At 42.1% G+C, this 23,823-nt stretch overlaps 2 protein-coding genes across 3 annotated transcripts in view; one reads left to right on the top strand and one right to left on the bottom strand.

Annotated features, from left to right (window-relative positions):
* The window catches only part of bcap31 (B cell receptor associated protein 31), a 381,037-nt gene that overhangs the window by 132,934 nt on the left and 224,280 nt on the right, over positions 1 to 23,823 (top strand). The gene's annotated exons all lie outside the window — the stretch shown is intronic.
* Positions 1,543 to 19,156, bottom strand: slc35a2 (solute carrier family 35 member 2). 2 transcript variants are annotated; one of them, XM_083976036.1, is made up of 7 exons: positions 18,786 to 19,156; positions 14,737 to 14,919; positions 13,948 to 14,099; positions 11,874 to 11,996; positions 9,184 to 9,785; positions 6,414 to 8,813; positions 3,378 to 5,791 (listed from the first exon to the last, which is right to left on the bottom strand). In XM_083976036.1, the coding sequence occupies exons 1-6, from the start codon at positions 18,847 to 18,849 to the stop codon at positions 8,762 to 8,764; spliced, it is 1,176 nt and encodes a 391-aa protein (XP_083832162.1). In that variant the 5' UTR covers positions 18,850 to 19,156; the 3' UTR covers positions 3,378 to 5,791; positions 6,414 to 8,761. The 2 variants fall into 2 exon arrangements, with proteins under 2 accessions (XP_083832163.1, XP_083832162.1); XM_083976037.1 differs by lacking the exons at positions 3,378 to 5,791; positions 6,414 to 8,813 and adding an exon at positions 1,543 to 3,123.

Here is a 23,823-nt window from a genome sequence, read left to right as displayed (position 1 = left end):
CTGGTTATATAATTCAAGTATCCTACATAACACACTATTGGGTCTGATCAATGATGTTGAAATTTAGAAGTCCAAAGTGCCTCAGCAGCATTCAAAGTATTGTCTGTATCCACTTGACTCATTAAGCTGCAGTGCAGCCATAAAGTGCTGTTTTTGTGTGCTCAATTTGTAAACTCAAAGTCTTACATCATAGATGAGGCCAGTTTAGTAACTTAACTGAAGTAAAAATTGTGCTAAGGTTGTGTCAGCTAAGGTGTCCTGGGCTACTGAGGATTCTGTGTTAAAATCGCATTTACACAATAGATCTGACAAAGCGCTGAATTATGGGAACTCCCAGCGGTCAGCCAATCAAGAGCTGAGCAGTATACACAACGGATCTGACATAACCCTGAATAGTGGGGACTTCCGGCGGTCAGCCAATCAAAAGCTGTAAAATATACACAAGTGTGAATTATTAAGTAGCAGGTGCAGTACCACGAACCAGATATAGGGGAGCTGTCTGAATACACAGATATACACAAAGTCGGGTAATTGTGTACTATGAGGACATTTGCAGAAATTTTGGATTTTAGCTCTCTGGACCCATAGGAATGCTACTACAGTGCGGGAATTATGAGGACACAAGGAGTGTCCTCATAATCCAAAATGTCCCTGTAGTGTGGTGTGTATTCTGACCAAATGTCCTCATAAACCACATTGGCGCGCACACACACACACACACACACACACACACACACACACACACACACACACACACACACAGGATGAAGGTTTAGAGAAGAGGGACCTGTCTAATACCTGCAAGTGTCCCTTAAAAACCTTGAGCTTGGCTAACACCTGGCATTAGTCAGTCTAGCCCTGAGAGGAAATGAAGGGCCCTGACTAATACCTGGTATATGAGAGTCTAATGTCTGGAGGAAACTAGATGGTCCTTGCCAATACCTGACATTGTGAGGAAAGTCCAGACTAATACCTGGTCCTGGTAGGGATGTGAAGCGATGGAGCTCCTTGTTATTTCTTGCTGGCTCAGGGTCAGTTCATCTTTCTTTAAATTCCAGTTCTGTGTAGAAAGCAACGTTTCTCTCCAGCTGTGAGGAGCTGACACCGTACAGGCTGTGATCTGACTTTATTTCCATGTGATTGCTTCTTGGTGTGAGATTTACCCTCTGCCATGTGCTCACCTGCAACTTCCCTCACTGGTTTATTCTTTGAGCCTCTCAGGGAAGAAACAGACACTGTCGCCTCCTGGTGGCCTCTTTGCCAAACTACAACTTTTTGTTATTCACCAACTCAAAATATTCTCACACGTAAATAAATACAAAGAGACCCAGAGATGAAGTAGGCTACCCATAATTTATTTATTTAGTTTCTTTATAAAGAGCGACTTAACGTTTATGTTTGCACAGTTCAGAAACATGAACAACATGTTTTATAAGAGAACAGATTCCATTTTAATAATAATAATAATAAAGAATGAATACATAAAGCTAATTTCCACTTAGAAACTGCTTTGGAGCTTAAGGCACTGAGGTGGGGAAAAAAACAGACATTTACAACACAGACAGTTTCAGAGTGTTGGAGATACAACAAAACAAAAAAACAAGGTGTATAAAAGAAAGAAAGAATATCATACAAAAACACTGTAAACTTTCAGAGTAAAAACTGTAAGGTCACTTTAGGCTGATACATTTCTCTGATTCACTGATCAATTTTACTGAAGACATAAACTTCAAATTGATTGATCTCACTTCCTTGTGCTGAGGCACTTTGGTGTCACAGACGTTTATCAGTAAAAGTTTCTTTACTCTTGCATTCTGGTTGGTTGTGAAAATAAAATAGAGAAATAAAGAGAAATAAAAATCCCTTGTGTTAGATCACACAATAATAAAGTATAATAAAAAAATCCAATAAAGTCAAAAACTACTTTTGTCTTTATTTTAAAATTTCACTTTGTGATTTTGACTCACTAAATAAAATATCCAACTTTGTATCATAAAATTTGCACTTGCATGTATTTGCACTTCCCTCTTTTCTTAAGTTATAAAGTAAAGCAAGTCATTTATATTTGGTACAAAATGGCGGTGCTTTTTAAATGCTACAAATCTATTTAGAAAAGCAAGAAAACTATCTTAATTCTATTTAAATAAAATAGATTTTAAAAAGAAATGCTTGAATAGTTTCATCCAAAATGTCACAGACCAATTTTAGAATCATAAATACAACATTTTATTTTGTAATAGAGATGCGTCACTCCTTAAAAAAAAGAAGAAAAAAAAAAGAGCTGCAACATTGAGTTTATGTCAGATGTTAAAATCTATGTTGATATTTTTTAACTCTGACTTTGTTAGTAAAGAAAAAAATCCATTTGTTTTAGTGTTTGAATTATTTAAATACAGTATGAAGGAATACTTTTCTAAATGACAGAAAAATATCCACGATAAATCAAGTTCAGATCGTTTTTGTCCATGATTTGATCATTTGAACTCATACCAAACTGTTGTTGTGGTTTATCTAATAGTTGTAATAGGCACAAATAGGTTTCCTTAGACTGTCTATTAAACATCAGGTAAAAACATTGTTGTATGTGTTAAATGTTTGAAATAAAGAATAAATAAAGGAACCATGAATATTTTTGTAAAAATCATTTTGAGTCCTGTTATGTTGAGAATTTTGAGGTAAAAGGATGAAATGTCTATCGGTTAAAAATCACATTATCTGAAATTATCTGACCAAACAAATACTAAGCCAATGAGATCAGTCTCTTAAATAAAATCTAATTATTTGGAGAAAACAAGAACATGATTACACATGAATATTTCACATTGTATCTTGGTTTTGAGCTGACATTTGACCTAAAATAAATATGTTTTAAGATCATCACAGATAATGATCCTATTGTCTCATGATGGACATTTGGTTCTCCTCCGGAAAATATATAATAATCAGATATTTTAACTATTATTATTTGTAAAGAGAATAGGAAATATGTTAATATTAATACTGATGTTGTTTAGCAGGCTGTTTGTGATGCAGTACCATGTGGAGGCAGCAGGGGCGCTGTTTGAAGGCAGCAGCTTGTCAGTCAGTCCGTCCTCTCAGGACCCTTTCTCTTTACTCGCAGCTCTGCACAACACACAGGGAGACAAGAGGAAGAAGGAGAAGAAGAGAGGAGGTTAGAGCAGCCATTTCCCATGATTCATATGGTGCTGGAGGAGGAGGGAGAGGATCAGCTGAGCAGGGGGTTCAAACTTCATCCAGAGGGGAGCATGAACATCTGGACACAAACAGCTGCTGGTGTTAGACCACGGCAGCTCCTGTGACGTGTAGAGATGATAGATTGATAGATTTAGTTCATTCAGTTCTTTCTTCCTCAACATAAACAGATCCATCTGTCACTCTTATTTTGAAGGCAAATTGTGCGGCAGTGGCCTTTATTTTGAAGGTACAGTACATTTGACTGCTGCCACCTGCTTAGGTCTCCTGCACGTGTTGCTGCTGAAAGTTGTCCAACTGAAAGTTCTAAAAGAAACTGCCGCCATCTCTGTGTCCTTGTTAAGTCATTTTAAAGCCAATGAAATTTGTTAGAATAAAGGTTGATGGACATATTATGTAAAAGTGTTATATAGATATGATACTGGTCACATTAATGCAGGGGTAATAGTAATTATTAGACACTGTTAAGACCATTCATTTTAAACTGTTCAACCTTTTTTTTCTGTGATGTTTTTGTGTTAGTGTTAGTATTTTTGACTTGGTTACTTCTTCCACCACTGCATCTCCATGTGTCCTGATGGCAGTGTAAACATATCCCACAATTCCTCTCTGCTGATATTTGCATGAGCAGCAGCAGTGACTGGGTGAAACATGTCGAAAAGTGAAATGACTGCAGAGAGGCAGCTGTTGATTCTGTGCCACTGCTGCTCTCACACATTACGCGCACGTATGTGTGTGTGTCTAAAACCTTTGACCCTTTGTGTTATCTGATGGTATGTTTTTTAAGTATATTTTTGGGGACTTTTTTCGCCTTTTTAATGTTTTAATTAGATTAAATATCAAAAAACAAATGGCTTTTTTTGTCAAATAGATGAAAATCACATTCTTGTTATATTAACTCATAACCTCCGTATATAAACTATTGGTGAAGAATATAATGAGCAGATTTATGAACAATGAAGGTGTTGGTCACTTGCTGCTGTACTTTGGACTCAGTGTGCAGAGGAAAATGTCACAAACCCAGTTCCTGCCTTTTATTTGCTCCTGTTAGTGACAGAGCAACATTTCAGCGACTTGAGTTTGATCAGTGCAGAGTCTGGATTTCATCAAACATGAGTGTTAGTCAAGAGTTTTTAGATCAGAGCTTAGAGAGACTCTGATCTGTGTTAGATTGTGGAGCGCTCTGCCTGAGAAGACAAGCTGAGGGGAAAACCTACTCAGAGTGTTTGCTGAGGAAGAACTGAATTAGTTTGTGAATAAAGGGTTAAAATGACGTTTGACTGTGGAAATATTTGAATGTTAAGAGTGAAGAAGAGAAAACTATCCTATAAAAACAAACTACTTTCCTCATAGTTGACTTCTTACTCAAATATTCCAGCTTCACTTGAACCTGAATGGAACAGTAAAGCTGCTCCTATAAATTAAGACAAACTCCAGAGTTGTTGAGTCCATGTCCTTGTTTATATAAAACTTTACCAAAAGAAGTATGTACAAATTCAGAGGCATTGGTACAAAGCAACAATCAAAAGTGCAAACTAACAGATCAGAGATGAAACCTGGACTTGGTTTCCACAGAGCGGACAGACGTCCAGACAGGAGGAGGAAGTTTAACACGTCCTGAAGGATCCAGAGAGAAAAACCAGGATCTGCAGGTCTCATCAGGTCCTGAGGGACTGGTTTCTGATGGATCCCACAGGATGTTTTTAAACTTGTCAGTAGGGGGCGCTCCAGACTCTGACGTCAAGAATCAACTCCAGCTGAAACTTGTCGATTCATAAAAATTATTTGGTTAGGATCAAAATTAAACTGAGTTTAAAATGATCAAAGTCTGAGTTTCTTCATCTGTTTTTAGGGGAGAAATGAATATTCAAATGAATGTCCATCTAACTTACATGTTCATTTACTTCAATTCTTCTGCCTTTAACAAAAGTCCACTTGTTCATTTTCCAGAAAACAAATAATAAATATGATTCTTCTGATGAGAAAACTAAGCATCATTTCCTGGGACGACACTGTGGTTTGTTACTTTGTTATAGCAACGTTCATTTTCTCATAGCAACAGAGCTCGACATCACACAAACAAACTGATATAGATCTCATGATAATTAGCTTGTGACTTGAATGTAGTGAGTTAGAAGAGATAACATTCTATCCTGAGACCACAGCAGCAGACGAATTAACTTAAAAAAATGTCACAGGATATGAAATTAATGATATTTTTCTCAGTTTACAAAATGGATATCCTGTTATTAAAAAAATTAAAATCAACATGACAACACTTAAAGCAAAACAACCCTAAAATAAATGTTGTTGTCTCTGTATACATATATGAAGACATGGTTTATCTGGAAATGAAAGGATCTTTTTGGTGATAATTGTATGATATGATGAGATGTTATCAGGATTGTACCTTGTGCACAGATGATGTGGTCTCCTTACTGCAGAATGACAATATGTAATGATGCTAGATGCATACTAATTATATGATGGGATATTTATCTCCAGAAAACAACCTTTCAATATCAAAGATATTTGATCTATTGTCACTAAAAATGACTTTTTTGCTTTCAATTATTTTCTGGAGATTAAAGGGATAGTATCATTTTTTTTAAAGTGGGGTTGTATGATCTACAAATAGCCCCTAAGTACTTTAATTGCAGTAGAAGACTCTCTGCACTCCTCCCGTTAGCAACGCCAGCCCATAGCCCTGCCCAGAGATTTACAACATACAGTGTTGTGAACAGACCCAAAGAAACTGCCTATTTTCACGGCCTAAAAGAGGTTTTACCTGAAAAAAAAAACACAGTTCCATTGTTCGCTATAATATAATTTTTTTCAGCCATTCAAAGTGCAGGAAAAACGCAGTTTTTATTTGGACCTAACCAACTGCTGATCGGCGGGCGCTAACCCTGGGCGGAGGGATACGTGAGTTGGTTAGGTCCAAATAAAAACTGCGTTTTAAAAAAAATTATATTATAGCGAACAATGGAACTGTGTATTTTTTTCAGGTAAAACCTCTTTTAGGCCGTGAAAATAGGCCGTTTCTTTGGGTCTGTTCACAACACTGTATGTTGTAAATCTCTGGGCAGGGCTATGGGCTGGTGTTGCTAATGGGAGGAGTGCAGAGAGTCTTCTACTGCAATTAAAGTACTTAGGGGCGATTTGTAGATCATACAACCCCACTTTAAAAAAAATGATACTATCCCTTTAAACATATCGGTAATGTTGTGAACAGGCCTTTGTTTCTTGGGTTTTTCTGATGTTAAATATTTTCTAACTCAAAATGTAATTTCACAAGTGTTTTTTGTGAAAATGAGGGGGGAAAATGCAAATGATCAGATTCAGATTTTGTTGTCACGGTGACCGTTGACTTGGATTCATCTGATTGGTTGTGACAGAAATCTGAAGCTTCCTGCTGTGCCTCCTCTTCCTCCTCAGTCACCACCACCACAATTTAAACAAACAAACATGAAATAAGATCAACTGATATATTAATTTATATTTTTAGAGTCTCAGACAAACTGTTTCTGGAAGATTCAGAAAATAACAAAATAGATTTTTTTTTCTTCACAGTTTCAGTCAGTGATTCAGAAAAAACACCTTTGATTTTGATGATTAACAGAAAACTATTTTCATTTATTATTGAACCTTTAGGGATTTTTTTTGTCTCCATTTCAACGTGAAGCAGCTGAAAAACATTTGTTTCATTATTTCCTGTTTCACATAGAGGATTTGTTGTTTCTTCATAAGATGTTGAACTTATGGACCCCGCCCCCGACCCTGAATCTCAGCTTAAAAAAACTGAATCAGGAAAACATACGGGCTTGGTATCTAAAAAAAAAAAGATTGTTGTTCATGATTTCATTGTTTCTACTTTTTTCTTGAGATAAGAAGATAATAATTTGTTGTTGGTTTTCAATTTTCATGTTGAGATGATGTTTTTATCTCAGGAGCATTTTGTGTTAATTAATAGTTTGTGGTCATTTATTCAGCAGAAATTAATTTAGTAAAATGCAAAACTTTTGCAAAACTGTTTTTCATTTCTTCTGTTTGTGAAACTTTTAAAGACAACTTTGACTTTCACTCTTTTTTTCTTTCTTTTTTTAACAGAAACTATTTCTACCCCACCAAAGGCAAACAGAAACTTATCTGATCCTCAACTGATAAGAACTTTCCTGGGAGGAATTCCACCTTCAAGCTGCCGCAATTATTCAATTGTTGGTTAGAAATGAGAAGAAATGACTGTTTCTGAGTCTTTTTGTTCAAATAAAAAAGTCAAAAAGTCAAATCTTCTCCAGCTCCAGTTGTTTCTCAGCCCTGAGTCCTGTCTGCAGGAAACAGGCAGGACAACTCCTATGTTGCTTCAAGACAAAACCCAGGGCAGAGGAGTGACTCAGCAGTGTCCGGGGGTGTTTAGATGAATGAACTAAAGTGAAACTGTGAAGGCGGTGGAATCTCCCCAGACTAAAACCAGCCTGATGGACTGTTCAGTGACCTGGAGACAAAAAAAACTACAAAGAATCCCCTGGATTGAAAACAGCAACGTAAACACAGAAGCAGCTCCACCTGGACTCCACTAACTGGCCGCTAACCCGCTCCAGCAGAGAGACATTCAGCGTGTCCCCGCGGGACGCCTCCGTCAACCAGACGCCTGCAGCGTGGGACCAACAGGTTCGGTCGAGGACGAACATTTAGAATTATGATGCTCCAAAAACAACGAGCAACCGCCCCCCGCCCCCTCGGCTCCTGTCACAGCTGCCTTTTAAAACTGATCCGAGTTCAGCGTCTTGAGTTTAGAGCAGCGTGAAGAGTCCAGGAGCCGGTTCGGTCCCTCAGACCAGAACAAACCAAACAAAACCAAACCAAACAAAAAGAGTCCGTGTGAAGTGCGGAGTCTTCACACCGTACAAAGTCCCAGTCGTTGTGTGAACTCTGCCGACTGTACACCGCTAACCTTACACCCACAGCTGTATGGCTTCTGTACAGATGAGAGGAAAAGGCACCGAGCACACACACACACACACACACACACACACACACACACAGCCGGGGTCGACCGACAGACGTTTTCACTGGGCAGCGCACATCTGGAAGCGTCCGGCCGACCGGCGGCTCTGAAGACGACCGATCAGGCCGACGGTCGGTCGGCTGCAGGCCCGGCGTGCGTTCTGATTGGCCGGCGTCTGCCTCGTGCTGCAGGAAACTGTCCTTTTGTTTTGTTTTGTTCTAAAGATGGAGTCCAGCAGCGGTTCAGCTCCTCCTGCAGCAGCTGCTCAGTGAAAACATCCGTCTGGTCGACGTCAGCTCAGACTGCAGATTCTCCACCAGCAGTCACACACACACATCAATAAATCATCTAGAATTAGCGTAAGGCTTTTTTCTCTTTTCATTCAGTTAGTAACATTGAGAGTTTTAAGGCAGAGAGGGCGACAGACAGACAGACAGACAGACAGACAGACAGACAGACAGCTTCCTCCTCCTCCTCCTCCTCCTCCTCCTCCTCCTCCTCCTCCTCCTCCTCCTCCTCCTGCTGTTGTGCTTTGAGCTGCTAGGCTGTGATGTGGACGGTGGAGGGAGGAGACGAGACGCCTCCCTGAGCTCTGAGGAGGAGGGAGAGGGGGAGAGGTTAGTGGTTAGGAGGAAAGAGGGAAAACTAGAGAGGAGTTAGGAGAGCTGCCCTCCTTCCTCACCCCTCCTCCTCCTCCTCCTCCTCCTCCTCCTCCTCTTCCTCCGGAGGGGAGGGGCGAGTTCAGAGTCACAGCTGGAAAGCGAGGAGTGGGTCTGTGCTCTCCTCTCCTCCGCATCACCAGACAAAGGTTTGATTCCATCATGGACTCCTCTGCTCTCCTCTTGGTCGCAGAGGGAGGAGGAAGAGGAGAGCAGACAGGAAGTGAGCACCGGGAGACGCCACAGAGAGAAAGAGAGAGAGAGAGGGAGAGAGAGAGAGAGAGTCACTTCACCAGCACTGACTTTGGCAGAAACGCCTCCAGCTCGGCGCCTCTGTCCGTCCTCGGCAACGACGAGGGCGCGGAGGAAGACGAGGAGGAGCCGTGGGACGAGGAGGAGGAGGAGGAGCCGCCGGACGCTTTGGGGAGGCTGTACATGTAGACGGCGCCGATGACCAGCCCCGCCCCCGCCGCAAAGAGCGGGTCCACGTGGAAGCCGAACAGGTAGACGGACATCACCGTGGAGACCACGATGGAGAAGGAGGTGGCGAAGCCCTTCAGGATGTTGTCGGCGTACTTGACCACCACGGCCACCAGCAGCCCGCCGAAGGCCTGGTTGAAGATGACGCACCACACCATGTCGGTGTAGCCGAACAGCAGGCCGCGCTGGGCGATGGCGGCGCCGTCGTTCCACCACAGGCCCAGCGTGCCCAGCGCCGTGCCGAACACCCCCAGCTGCACGTTCCTCATCCACACCGAGGCCGAGCTCCCCTTCAGGATCTTCTCGAAGTAGACGCCGGCGAAGCCCGACGACAGGCAGCTGATCACCACGGCGATCAGGCCCACCATGTAGTTCTGATCCGAGCCGTCTTTGACCGACGCCTCCTTGTTCCCCTCCTGCTGCACCTGCAGGGTGGTGGAGGACAACAGAATGGAACACAACTCTCCTCTTCTTATTGATCACTTTCAGCATTGTTTTGGAGGATGAAAGGAGCGTTAAGTCTTTCCTGCCAGCAGCCATCAGACGCTTTAAAGGGATAGTTCACCCAAAATTGAAATTTCACTCATTATCAAATTTCAATTTTGGGTGAACTATCCCTTTGAAGTGACAACGAGGAGTTTTGGAAAAGCGAAGTGTTTTCACACTACATTTATGAGCCTCCGCACCGTGAAATTCTTTGACCGGCGCAAGACAGACTCATGTTTTCATTCATCAAGAATTAAAGTCAGAGGTTGGAAGACGATCACATACCGCCGTAGTTCCGACCATAAACGGTGATTCGGTGGCGTTATTCTCATGACTCGCCACGAAACCGAAAGTAAAGAAACGCTGGTCGGCTCGTCCAGCATTTCCACCACCACTAATAATAACAAAATAACGATAGAGACAAAACTATATATTTATCGAAAATGGGTCCATTAACAAGTGGTAATGTAGATTCATCCACATTAATATGAGACTTTTTTATTGTCGCGGAATTTTTCGTTCTGCCGATGGAGAAACTCCTCGTTGTCCCTTTAATACATACCATAATAAGCATTGTCATTATTAAAGAGTTGCACACCTGCACTTCTACATTAAATTAAATTGCACAATTGTTCATCCTGCACTAACTTAATTACTGTGAATATGTTTTATGTCTCTTTGTAATTTTATACAGATTTTCTCACTGTATCCTTAATAGTATTGCTAGTGTAAGTTATTTTATTCTCCTAATTATCGTATCTGTATTTTTATCTATTTTATTGGAGCTGCTGTGACACAATCATTTCCTGCAAAGCATTAATAAAGTTAAGTTCTATTCAGAAACACTTAGCATTAGTTAAGCATTAATAAATACTGAATTCATAATTTATAACACATGAATACTCAGTAGTATGTAGTTTATAAAAACAGTTAAAAATGTTTTACTCAGCACTGATAAGCACTAACTGTATTTATAAACTACATACTAATGAGTATTCATGTATTATAAATGAAGAATTCATTATAATTCTTAAAGGGACAACCAGGAGTTTCTCCATCGGCAGAACGAAAAATTCCGCGACAATAAAAAAGTCTCATATTAATGTGGATGAATCTACGTTACCACTTGTTAATGGGCCCATTTTCGATAAATATATCGTTTTGTCTCTATCTTTATTTTGTTATTATTAGTGGTGGTGGAAATGCTGGGCGAGCCGACCAGCTTTCTTTACTTTCGAGTCATGAGAATAACGCCGCCGAATCGCCGTTTATGGTCGGAACTACAACGGTATGTGATCGTCTTCGAACCTCTGACTTTAAAGCAGAAGTAAGCAGAATATTTGTGTTAATATAAGTCTTAAATAGTTCTATCTTCTGACAGCAATCACTTCTATAGAGTGTTTGGTCTGAAACACGGGTCTGTCAGTCACTCTGCTCTGCTGTAAGCCGAGGAGAAAACTTTCCTTGTATCCTACAACCTTTATCCAATGAGGAGAGAGAACGGCATAAAGGGGCGGTCCTCTCTGTGTGTGCAGCCAAGGGATGCGCGTGAATGTGGTGACTTTTCCAAAACTCCTCGTTGTCCCTTTAATTAATGCTTAATTAATAGTGTGTACTTATTATAAAGTGTTTCTGAATAGAACTTAACTTTATTAATGCTTTGCAGGAAATGATTGTGTCACAGCAGCTCCAATAAAATAGATAAAAATACAGATACGATAATTAGGAGAATAAAATAACTTACGCTAGCAATACTATTAAGGATACAGTGAGAAAATCTGTATACAATTATAAAGAGACATAAAACATTGTGCAATTTAATTTAATGTAGAAGTGCAGGTGTGCAACTCTTTAATAATAATAATAATGCTTATTATGGTATGTATTAAAGAGTCTGGTGGCTGCTGGCAGGAAAGACCTCCAAAACAATGATGACAGTGATCAATAAGAAGACGATTGGATCTATGGTCTATGGATCAGTTCAGTCAGAGAGCAGCAGGTGACCGGCGGGGGGGAGGGGGGGATACCTGTACGACAGCGACTCCAGCAAACAGCAGCAGCAGAGACACCCACTGGACCCGGGACAGAGTCTTCCTCAGCATCATGACGCTGAACAGAGCTGTGGTGAGGATCTTCAGCTGATAGGTCACCTGAGGGGGGAGGGGGGAGGGGCCTGTTACACCTTTGTTTGTTTATGTGTGATCTTGTTAGCTTACTGACTCCTGTTGGTCTCACTGGCCTAAACTCCATACATACATTTTTTTCTGCTAGCAGACTTCAATTAGCAGACTGCTCCTATGGAGGCATTTTGCCCATCAAATCTGAGACAGTGCAAGGAAATGTTTCATCTACATGTACATGTGTAACCAGGAAACTGTTTTTTTGTGTGGTGAAACATGGATGGAGCGACTCAAAGAATCTGGAATCTGCCACTCCAGGTGTCAGGCCAGTGTGTGTGAGGATCATGAATGAAAAGAAAATATGAATATTTGCTTTGATTTAGTGTGCGCCCGTACATTTGCTGCTTGTGTCCCTAAAACGTCAACGCCTCAGCCCGGGTTCCAGGCGAGCCGAGGCGATACTAGAACATCAAGTCAATCGTCCGTCTTCCACCGACCGGCCAGAGCGTCGTCACTATAGTAGAAGAGTCGCAAGCGCTACGTCCGATATTTTTAAAAACACACCGACAGCAGCGCCCACTGATCTGTACTGAGACTGTTGTTATTCTTTCACGTGACTTAAATGACTGCTGTGTAGAAAACCACGCTGAAAAAAGAGAACAAGGCCCTGCTATGACCACCCCGCCCATGTTGAGCAGGAACTATGAAGAACTCAGTTGTAATGGAAAATGACCTCAACCGAGGCGAGGCGAGCTGGACCTGTGTAGTGGAAAAGGGGCATTGGACCTGGGTCTGGCTTTGAACTGGTTGTTTTTACAGTGTAGTTGACTAAGAAATGTCACTACACACTTAATGCTCCTCCTCACAGATGATAGACAAAGCCAACGATCTCAGTCTGTTAACTATCAAACACAGACAACGGACAGAAAGTGTTGAGTGACCCTGTTGATTTGACTTCTAACATAAGATCAGTGTACCGGCAATTTAGACCATTTTTGACGATTTTTGTAGAGCCACAGTGTATTCTATATTATTGCCACCAACACATACTGTGGCTCATTTGAAAGGTGAAACTTTCAGCTTCAAATGGCCTCAAACTGTTTGTTTCTACGTGCCTCTGTTCCTGAGAAAAGTCAAGCTAAACATGGCTGGGTTTCACCAAAATCCCTGCTTTTTTTCTAGAAAAGGAGATAGAGCGTCTTTTATGAAAGGTGCTCTGTTTGTGCCTGTCGCTCTTCTGACACTCGCATTTCTGGATCAAAGGGCTCGTATAAGATAAATATATACAACAATTGTTGTTCTATTCACAAAACCACCATCGGGGGCGGGGGGGGGGGGGGCGCCACTAAACAACAATAACACAGACGCACCGTGCCGTGTCACAGCCTCTCGCTGCGGAATGTGATGGTCTCTGGGCCACAGCAGGTCGGGAAGACCGGCCCCACCGGTGGTCACGGTCCTTCTGTGGTCCGGGTCGGTGCCGGTCTGCTTTGACCGAGGGATCATCACATTTTACCGCAGGAGGACCTTGGGGAGGACACGGTGTTGCTCCAGATGAAGACCGGGCGGGACTGTCGGCTGAGAGCTTCCTGTTTCAGCTCCGAGCTACTGGAGCCTCGCGGGTGAGAGCAGAGCAGCTGCTGCATCCACATGCAGAACTCCGTTTGCAAAAGCCGAGTTATGATAAAAACTTCCAGATCATGAGCTGTCATGAGACTTTGATCATCATCTATTTCAGTTCTGCTCGTCATAGAGTCCCCAAATTTACACATAAGGTGTGTTAAAGTGTCTATTTTCATAATAACATTTAAAAAAAGAGCAAAAAACATAAAATTACGTTATTGGCACTCAACGCATGGGAACGAAGAACGTAAAATTACGTGGTTGGCACTCAATGAGTTAAATAAAAAAAAACAGTTTGCATTTAAATTAGATAACAGGACAGATGTGGTCCAGACCTGGGCCTGGTCTGAGCTCTGACCTGGAAGGTGGCGGCCGGCAGGTTGGAGATGGCCACGTACTGCAGGTTGTTCTGCAGCGTGTAGATGAGGGAGGGGACGGCCAGCTTCAGAGTGTCTTTGTACTGAAACACGATGGAGTCCACCAGGAACAACAGCGTCTCCTTCACATTCACTGAGGGGACAGACAAAGACAGAGAGTGTGTTGGTGGCTCTGTACACACAGCAGGACAGTGACAGGCGACAAGCTGTGGCTGTTTGGTTCCTACAATAAAAGTCTGGATGTTTACTCGGCACAGACCTCCTGAATATTACTCAACTGTATGATAATTAGGGTTGTAAAGGGGCGGAAAATTTCCAGAAACTTTCCATGGGAAGTTAAGCTGGAGAATTTTGGAAATATTCCAAACTGGAAACTTTCCATGGGAAGTATGGGAATTATTGGGAATTTATGGGAATTAACTGTAAATTTGGGGTAATTTAAACAAACCGTATCATATCCAAACATAAATGTAAATATTTTGGTTTGTCATAATTAAAAAACATGACATTTCAACAGATTTATTTGTGAGTAGAACTTTATCAAGTTTTAATTCTTCTATGAACAATCAATTATTTTACTGAACAACAAAAACATGAATGTTGAGTAAAATATGACTCCCCACCCACCTAATAAAAAAGTAAGGGTTAGGGTTAGGGTTCATTCCCATATACTATTCCCTATAATTCCCATGGAAAGTTTCCAACTTTGAAAATTCCTGGAATTTTGCAACCCTAATGATAACCATCATTAATGTTCATGTTGAACTTACATCTCTTCTGCAGCAGGATGATGAGCAGACACGTCAGGACCTTCAGCACCTCCGCCATGACGACGGCCGACGTGGTGTAGAAGCGGTCGCCGGGCAGCGTGCGGACGTAACGGATGCTGAGGATGAGCGATGCATTCTGGACCACCAGCACCGCCAGGCTGATGTACTTCAACCTCCTGTTGACTGCAGCAGGACCACAAACACAAACATCAAACTGATCAGAGAATTCATTAGTTGTAGTTCAACACAATGTGAAGCCAGGGCTGTTATAGACATCAGTCTTCTCCCAGGTCTGTGTCAACTGATGTTTGCTATTTGTCCTGAACCAAGCAGCAGCGACAGACGGTATGGTTGTACCGCTTTCACCATAAGAGTGTTTGACTGTAATCCACATCCTTATACTCCCCCTGGGCCAGTCTGGAAAAACGTGAGCTCCGCCCGCTGACACTTTTCCACTTTTGTCCCAATGTCAACACTGGCACATGTACCTGTAGTGAAAACCACACCCTCTCCCCGTGACAGGTGTGGAGTGGACGTGGTTTACACATCTTATTTGCATTTCAAGGTGCAGACACAGAAATGGCTCGTTCTCAGGAGAGCTCTGGAGAGCCACTTTTAGATTACTGAGATGTAGAGCTGCAGATTGATTTGGGGACAATACACTAGGAATACAATGTGGTTGGACAACTTAGAACCATGTGAAATAGTTGAAAAACAGCATAATATGGGACCTTTAAATCAACAATCAAAGAAACAGAGCCTGACCAGACAGGAGCTGCCCATCGTGGATTTGGCCTTTTTAAAACACACAATGTAAACAGGTAAAGGCTATATGAAAACAGACTACATCAGAACAGCAGAAATCTCCAACAACAGCCTTCCACTATTTGAGTAGCTCACCTAAAGGTTCGGAGCACACAGGACGAACATTAAGCAATCCCACTTCACTTGGTAAATGTACTCAGACAGGCCCCGCCCACTACCTCTTCAACACCAGGTTATTGTTAGACAGTTGTCAGTCAAATTAGCACTTGTTGACATCAGATATGCTGTAGAGTGGCGACATGATGCAGGGATAGAAGATAAAGTCAACTGATTTATCAATTTTTAGTTCTTGTTTGATATGCTGCGCTTCAGGGAGCAAGACCCAAGAATTTTTATCTTTTTTTGTATGCAAATATGATAAAGATGCAATAAAGTGATTTTGATTGATTGATTGAAATGGATCAGTCTGCTGTTTCTAAGCAGGTTTGTGGATATTGATTGTGCGGTGTGTTCAGCTCCAGCTGGACCGTGAATCCATGGCCCCTCAGCTCTGACTGCAACAAAGAGTTAAAACAGGTAGCAGTGGTTACAGCTCTGACTGAGCCTTTGATGTGCTCTTATCTGAAATTACTGACTGGGATAACTGAAGGGATATTTCAACATTTTGGCAAATTGGCCTATTAGCAGCAGGTTTATTACCTTTAATTGTCGGTGCAAGCTGTTTTTAGATTGGCGGGGCAGAGACGTCGTGAGCTGCTCAGAGCTACGCTACGGAGGCGCATGGTATTTCCACGTTTCCCTCATCAAACTCATCAAATACACAATCCAACAACTCCAAAACGCTCTGGTGGACAAGTTGTGACCTGCACATTCACCACGCTATGAGATAATAACGAATAATAATTATGTAACATTACGACACATGAATCAAATACTCAGAACTACTTGCGCTTTTAAAGTCACTCTGCTGAGCAGCCGTACACAAAGCCTTGTCTCACACTGATCACTGATCACTACCCATGTAAAAATGATTCAGCTGATAATAATACGAGTTAGATTCCAACAAAACAGGCACTCACTATCAGACTTTATATTGCAACAATAACATTATGACACACGTTTGGTTAGAGAACATAGCTTTATTCAAACTGAATGAAACTGTGAGACTTGTGAATGCTGCATTGTGAATGCTTAGAAGCAGTGCATCACTTTCAGGGCAATCGTGGTTCAGTGCTTCAGAAAGCTTCGGTTTCACCACCACTAGTTCCGGCAACGCATTTACCTCGAAAACAACTCAGTCTCATAAGATTCCATTATTATCTCATAGTGTGGTGAATGTGCAAATTTGTATTTTGTATTTGATGAGTTTGAGGAGGGTAAGGCGGAACTACCACACGCCGCGTAGAGCTCACGTCTCTGCCCCGCCGATCTAAAAAATACCTTGCGCCGACAATTAAAGGTAATGAACCTACACCTGAACACAAAAGCTCAATAAGATGAAATGATATTAATTACCCTAACCACTCTCACCCTATCTCCTCCCTCAGGTTCCAGGGAATTAGAACAGGTTACTCTTCAGAGAGGGTGTGATGTTGACAGGCCACTATGTCAGAGTGGCCTGACATAGTGTCAGTCCTGGCTATTGTGAAAGCTATTCCGAAAGCTTGCAGAAATAAATTGATGTATGCACAGCGTTGAGTGTGCGATTGCTGGTTTTGTTTGTCGAGTGTCTTAAGTTCAGCTCCAGCACCTCACAGAAGAATCCTGCCTGCGGCTGAGCGGTGACTTTTTTCACTAATGAACCTACTCCTAAAACTAAATAATAATAATAAATAATAATAATAAACTTTATTTGTATAGCACCTTTCAAAACACAGTTACAAAGTGCTTTACAGATCAAGTAAAAATAACACCGTCATCACCAACATTTAGAAAAACATAAAACCACAAAAACCTGATCTGCTTTGCATAGTGAGATAAAACAGTCAGGTTAAAGACATAAAACCATAATCATCAATATTGACAATAAAGCAAATAGAATAAATGGAGTAAAAAATAAAAACAATAAGGGGGCAAATAACAGAGCTACTAACTCTAAAAAAGCCTTCCTGTAAAAGTAGGTTTTAAGACCTGAGGGCAGTGAATTTGCTGACCTTAGCTCCTCAGGCAGGGAGTTCCACAGCTGTGGGGCTCTAATAGAAAATGCCCGATCACCTTTAGAAGCTAGGCGGGCTGTTGGAGCAGTTAGAAGGGTCAATCTGGAGGAGCGCAGGCAGCGTCTGGGCTCGTAGGGTACAAGTAGCTCTGAGATAAAAGAGGGGGCAAGGCCATGTAGGGCTTTAAAAGTAATGAGTAAAAGTTTAAAATCAATCCTAAATTTAACTGGTAGCCAAGGGATTATGGGGATAGGCGAATTTGCCACAATGTTGAAATATCCCTTTAAAATTAAAGGAGATTTCAATGGTTTAAAAGGGGGGGGGGGGGGGGGGGGGGGATCAATGAGAGGTGGACTACGATTTCTCTCAAACTCTCCATGTCCTGCAGTAACTCCCTGTGGTGTGGATTATTCGTGCTCAGTGGAAAGTTTCCTTAGACACACCTGCAGCAGTGTTGACACTCCAACTGTAAGAGCCCGGGGACGGGGGGGGGGGGGGGGGGTTGTTACCTAGGAGTGACCACAAACTCCACCTGAGCCGGAGCTCCACGTCACCAGGGGCCAGCTCTGTGACAGCTCAGCGCTCATTGACACACCTGCTTCACCCAGCCAGCACCGACACTGTCAGTCAATCGACCTCATCAAAACATTCACGGACACGAGAAAAACTAGTTCCTACACCAACAAACAAACAAGTTATCTGATATGAACTATAGCCACACTAGCTTCACGATCAGCTAGCATGCTAACAGGACATTTACCTTGATGCGAGTCAGTGGAAATGGCGGTTCTGACTTTAGTTATTAATTAGCCCAGATGACGTGTAGTAATGCTGTGATCATCTTCCCGTTAGAGCGCTGGTTATCTTTTCTAGTTATCGCCCCCTGAAGAGCTCAGGTAGTTGGGACTAGTTTAGCCGTCAGTGAGCTAACCTGTACGACCGCATCACCGCGTAAACACTGACAGACACACAGTTTCATGTTGTAAGTTAAACTCACGCACTTAATAATGATATCATGCTTATTTTTAATACAACAGCCCCCCCGTCACGGACCCCTCACTGGTCCCGGTGTTAAGTCAACCGGGCCGTGCAGGGTCCCCCGCGCCCCCAGGGCTCTGCTCCGCTCACCTTCACTCTGACTCCGGCTGGCCGCCCTCTCCTCCGCCGCCAGGCTGTGGTTCCCCCCGGCCATGCTGCGCTCCCTCTGGCCGCCGTCCGGTCCGGAACGAGCCTTCGCCCCGCTGCCTGCTCGGCTAACGCTCCGCTAGCCTCCCAGCTAGCCACAGCTCACAGCCGAGACCGAGCCAGAGCAGCGGCCTCTGCTTTGTTGTTGCTCGGGTTGAGGTTGAGAGTGAGAGGCAGCCCGGTCTGGACACTGATTGTAGGCCGGGCCGGAGGTTGGAGGGGGCTGCGGAATAACCAACCACCAGGACCATCGGAGTGAAAACACCTCGCGAAGGAGCGGAGATGTCAGCGGGCTAGGCACACAGCTGCAGAGAGAGCGCCCGCTGTCTGACGGGAGGTATCACTCTGATGAGAACAACGGGTCCGCTCTCCTTAACCAAGCTAGAGGCAGGACGTTTTGTGGCGGTTGGCAAATAACGTTATGGTGCATTACTGCCACCAACTGACAAGGAGTATTTATAACCCTGCTCTTATAATAAAAAATAAATAAATAAATAAATAAAATTCTCTCAAGCAGATTGGACCTTCACGTGATTGAGGTCTTGAATCATCTGCTTCGTATTTCCTAAAACATGCTCAACCATTTCTTCAAGGCCATAGTATCATTCACAACCACCTGTTTTATGTTTACCTATTGTAGCCTATAATGTGAGCTGTTGTCCAAACCTAAGTCTTGAAATCACTCCCTCCTCCCTCCTTATTCTTCTTCTTTTCCTGCTGTAGGTAGGCTACATCACACCTAGAATAGATTATTTCTTTATTGACCGGAACCTTCTCCTCTTTGTCACAAAAGCTGAATAGTCAACTAGAAAATTTCCTCTGGGAAATTTTGATAGGACCACGGGGCTACTGCCGGTTTTGCCATCTCTCTCTGTGGGAATCAAACCAACGATCTTAAGGTCAAGACAGAGCTGATCAGACAGACACATGATCATCTTTCTATAAGCACTGATATGGAGGAGCTGTAACCACATTAGGTTACGTGTGTGTGTGTGTGTGTGTGTGTGTGTGTGTGTGTGTGTGTGTGTGTGTGTGTGTGTGTGTGTGTGTGTAATCACATGAAACTACCTGTGTGTGTTGGTGTGTGTGGTTGTGTAGTGACTTGAACTAAACCTGATGAAGGTGCCTGAAGCAATATAAAAGTTAAAAAAAAAATAAAAAATAAAAAAAAACCACAGAGCTTTGAGAGAGAAGTCAATTAAGTACAACAGGGAGCAACAGGAGGAATAAAGTCTGACCCGAGAACTGTATGAAACCTGTTAATGTGGCACAAAAATATGATCTGAGAACAGTTTCTAGAGCTGGTTCTAGAGTGTGTGTGTGTGTGTGTGTGTGTGTGTGTGTGTGTGTGTGTGTGTGTGTGTGTGTGTGTGTGTGTGTGTGTGTGTGTGTGTGTGTGTGTGTGTGTGTGTGTGTGTGTGTGTGACTTGACACATGTTATGAGCTGCATCCTGTGTCAGTCTGATTTAGCATACATGTGTTTAAAATCATGTTAACGAGCTCCAGGTGGATTGTTTATTAACCTTAACGAGCTCTGGCCTGAGGCTCAGAGGTTACCATGGCAACTTGAGGCAGTTGCCAATGACGATAGGGCCCCCCCAAGCTGAGGCAGACAGAAACGTCGAGAAAAAGAGCGATTTTCTGCCGCTGCACTGGTCTCACATTAGGCTTACTCTGACAAAACGGTAACTCCTATCAGAACAAAACCCAGACCGTGAGCGTGTACAAGGACTTCCTGAACAATTCGGTGTGATTTTGGTGTTTCTACAGTAAATATTTTGCAGGAACATGCGATTTTAAAACAGGGGTCCGTTCTGCTACTCTCAGAAAATCTTTGTATTGGAGTAAATGAGGAGCAGAGACAGACGCGGCCGCACTAAGAGGCTGACAATTCAAATTCTGTAAGTCTATCTGATATTTTGAGCACATTGTGAGAAACAGAACAAGATTGTCTACAAATTTGGAAAATAACATGTGGATCAGGAGGAGTGTGGAAGGAGAAAAATTCTGGAATTTTTCTGGGCTCTCTCCCACTCTAACCGATTATGTCACCCACTCTGACACAAACATTCCGTGCAATACACATCCATTATAATCTCATAATTGTGTGTGAATGCTGAAAGCAGCTGAGCGCCATTGCTGAATTAGCAAACGCAATTGACAAATAGTGCAAGTAGTGATCAACATGCAAAGGTATGACCAAAGGAGGAATCGAACCAATGATGGTCAATACACCTTTAGAATCATCAGACCAGTGATCTAACCACTCGACTACAGTTGCATTCAATGAGAGGCAGGTAAAAGAAACCCCTGCATAATCAATGAGTCTCTTAACGAACACCTGTAGCTAATTGAAAGTGGGGGAGGGGAGGTGAATTCTGCTTGTGACATCCATCAGAGGGCAGCACAGTACAAGAAATGACAAGACAAGACCGTTGCCGTGCACGGTATTTTTTTGCCGTGCCCCCCCAAGTTTTACCGTCGTCCTCTTGTCCACTAACATGGAGTCCGGCATGCCGTCTGCCGTCTACCGGACTCCATGTGAACGCAGCATAAGCTCTGCTCGTTAGACGCAATACACACCCATTATAAAGTTGGATTTTGTCAAGATTTTTAATTATTTTAAAACTGCTAAATATCTGAAACTGTTGAAGATATCAATAAGCTGAGTCATACAGGAATACATTAAAAGTTTGTCTACAGTTTAAAAGTCAAATGAAGTCTGTGGGAGAAAGTATGCTGAAGTTTTAGAGGTTCAAAGAAGTAAGAAGATTTGAAGAGTTTGAAGACTGTTTCAATGTACAGTATTTTCTATGGGACAAAGAACTATTTGAATATTTAAGTATGAATAGTTGAAGAGAGAAGGGTCATAGCACACCTGTCCAGAAAAAGCTGCACATTTTGATGTAAAAATTGTTGAAATAGCACAAAGTATGAAGGACTAGTTAGTTGCAGAAAAAGAGCGGAAGTTGTAAGAATAAGAAGTATAAAGAAAATGGCGGAGAGGAACAACAATAGTGTGAATGCTGAAAGTAGGAAAAAATCCACACAATAACAGTAGTGCCCGGGGCTTCGCTATTTCATAGCTGTAGGGGCCAGTGCCCGGTGTTCTTGCCCCGTGGCCCTAACTATAACTGAACCAGATCATGTCTCTGTAATCTTAGACCTTGCGTTTGAAAGATGACATTTCCCCTTCCCTCCTTTAAGAAACAAAAGCTGTAATCAGGGCCAAGATTATAAAGTTCTGCTAAAACAAATAAGATGAAAAGAATTAAAGAAGAGGAGATCTATAAATCATTATCTTCTATAGATACAATATATTATATATATATTGTATATATATATATATATAATATATTATTTTGTTTGACTAATCTTGTAAATTCTTTTAAATAATCTTGCCAGGTCTCTCTTGCAAGAGAAAGGCAAGACACCCGGGCCCAATGGGTGTCCTTTGTAGAGTTCTTTAAAAAGTTCTCTGTAGTTCTCATAGTGTTTGCAAACTTCCTTATTCTCCTTCAGGTTGAGCAGAGATGAATCCAATTGGTTGCTGGGTGAGCGCCTTACCTGTCAGATGAGGGTGACGTTTGGCGCCATCTGCTGGTTCAGTGTAAATAAGACATAAAAGTTATCCTGAAACGTCTGTTCCAGTTTTATCTTTGGTGTTGGTGTACACAACATTAACCAATGTTGGGGAAGCTACTTTGCCAGCCTAGCTTGTAAAACTACATGTAGTTCAGCCTGGCAGTAGTTTGAACAAACTACCCCTGGAGAAATGTAGTTTGAAAATCCTACCACAATACCCACTTGTAAATCAGAAATGGAAGTCAGTCAACAAAAAAATGTACTAAAAAATACAAAGAGGCTCTAGATCGGTGTGTCTTGAACAACAATGTTTAAAACCATGACAGGAATATAGAGTTTTTCCTCAGTCGATGTGAGGGTCTAAGGACAGAGGATGTTGTTGTGATGCCATGTGAAGCCCTTTGAGACAAACTGACCTCACAACAATGGTCAGGCACACCTGTATTAATCAGTTGGTCCAATAATGTAAGACAGGAAATAAACGAGCTGGCTTATTTCAGGAGGTAGTGGAGCTGTGCATAAAGCCCATTGTCCCGAAAAAAATTAAATAAGTCTATTATATATTTCAAGCTTGTTTGTAGCGGAAGCTTCTCGAAGCTCCTCTTCCCGGTTCATCAAATTTGGACGAACTGGGAAGAGGACAGACGGTTCGTCCAAATTTGACGAACCAGGAAGAGGAGCTTCTGCTACAAACAAGTTTGAAAAATAGACTTATTTCATTTTTTTCGGGACAATTTTGCATTTTGGGGGCTTCAATACAAGACGGACATTACATACGAGCAGCATGGAGGTATTTGGATGTTTTTTGGTGTGTCTTTTTGTTACGAAGACAGTTGGTATCCATTTGTAACCGTTATATGGACATGCACTGCTGCGCCGAGACCCCCAGAGAAGCCACGGAGGACTCTGAAACTTCTCCCAGCCCTTCAATTTCAAGCAATTTAAATTTTGGGTGAACTATCCCTTTAAAGATGATGTGTGCCAAAAATCTTTGTCTTATCTTTATGTCAACCTTCTTTGTCGGGGCTTTGATGCAGCCATCTTCCTCAGATGGTGCAACCAGGAAGTAATCAGCTCTGATCATGTGACAATTTACACTAAACATATGAAACTGCACATATGTGATCAGGAGGGTTTCTTGCTTCAGTATGTTTTGGAAATACGTCGATACTCCATTTACTAACATTTTTAGGGCCTTTCAACTAGAAATATTTTTTACGGTCACTTCTGTGACCGATGGGATTAAATGGGATTAAATGGGTTAATATAAGTATAAAAGTATAAATAACATTCGCCTCATGCCATATAATGAAGTTATGTCACTAATCTTTCTCTATAACCTGGTGTTAGAAACTCTATTTCTTAAACATCCACTTATTAGTGACAGCACTTGTTT

Source organism: Trachurus trachurus (assembly GCF_905171665.1).
Source record: "Trachurus trachurus genome assembly, chromosome: 7".
Taxonomy (NCBI): Eukaryota; Metazoa; Chordata; class Actinopteri; order Carangiformes; family Carangidae; genus Trachurus; species Trachurus trachurus.
Note: the sequence above shows the minus strand (reverse complement) of the source record. Positions and strands in the feature narration are given on the sequence as shown.

What these genes read in the sequence shown, in the direction of transcription:
- slc35a2 (XM_083976036.1), bottom strand. Translation starts at nt 18,849, where the DNA reads ATGGCCGGGGGGAACCACAGCCTGGCGGCGGAGGAGAGGGCGGCCAGC. An exon ending in CAGCCGGAGTCAGAGTGAAG is followed by an intron (nt 14,920 to 18,785) that starts GTGAGCGGAGCA and finishes GTCCTGCTGCAG; the next exon opens with TCAACAGGAGGTTGAAGTAC. An exon ending in CTGGAGTCGCTGTCGTACAG is followed by an intron (nt 9,786 to 11,873) that starts GTATCCCCCCCT and finishes ACCACCCTGCAG; the next exon opens with GTGCAGCAGGAGGGGAACAA.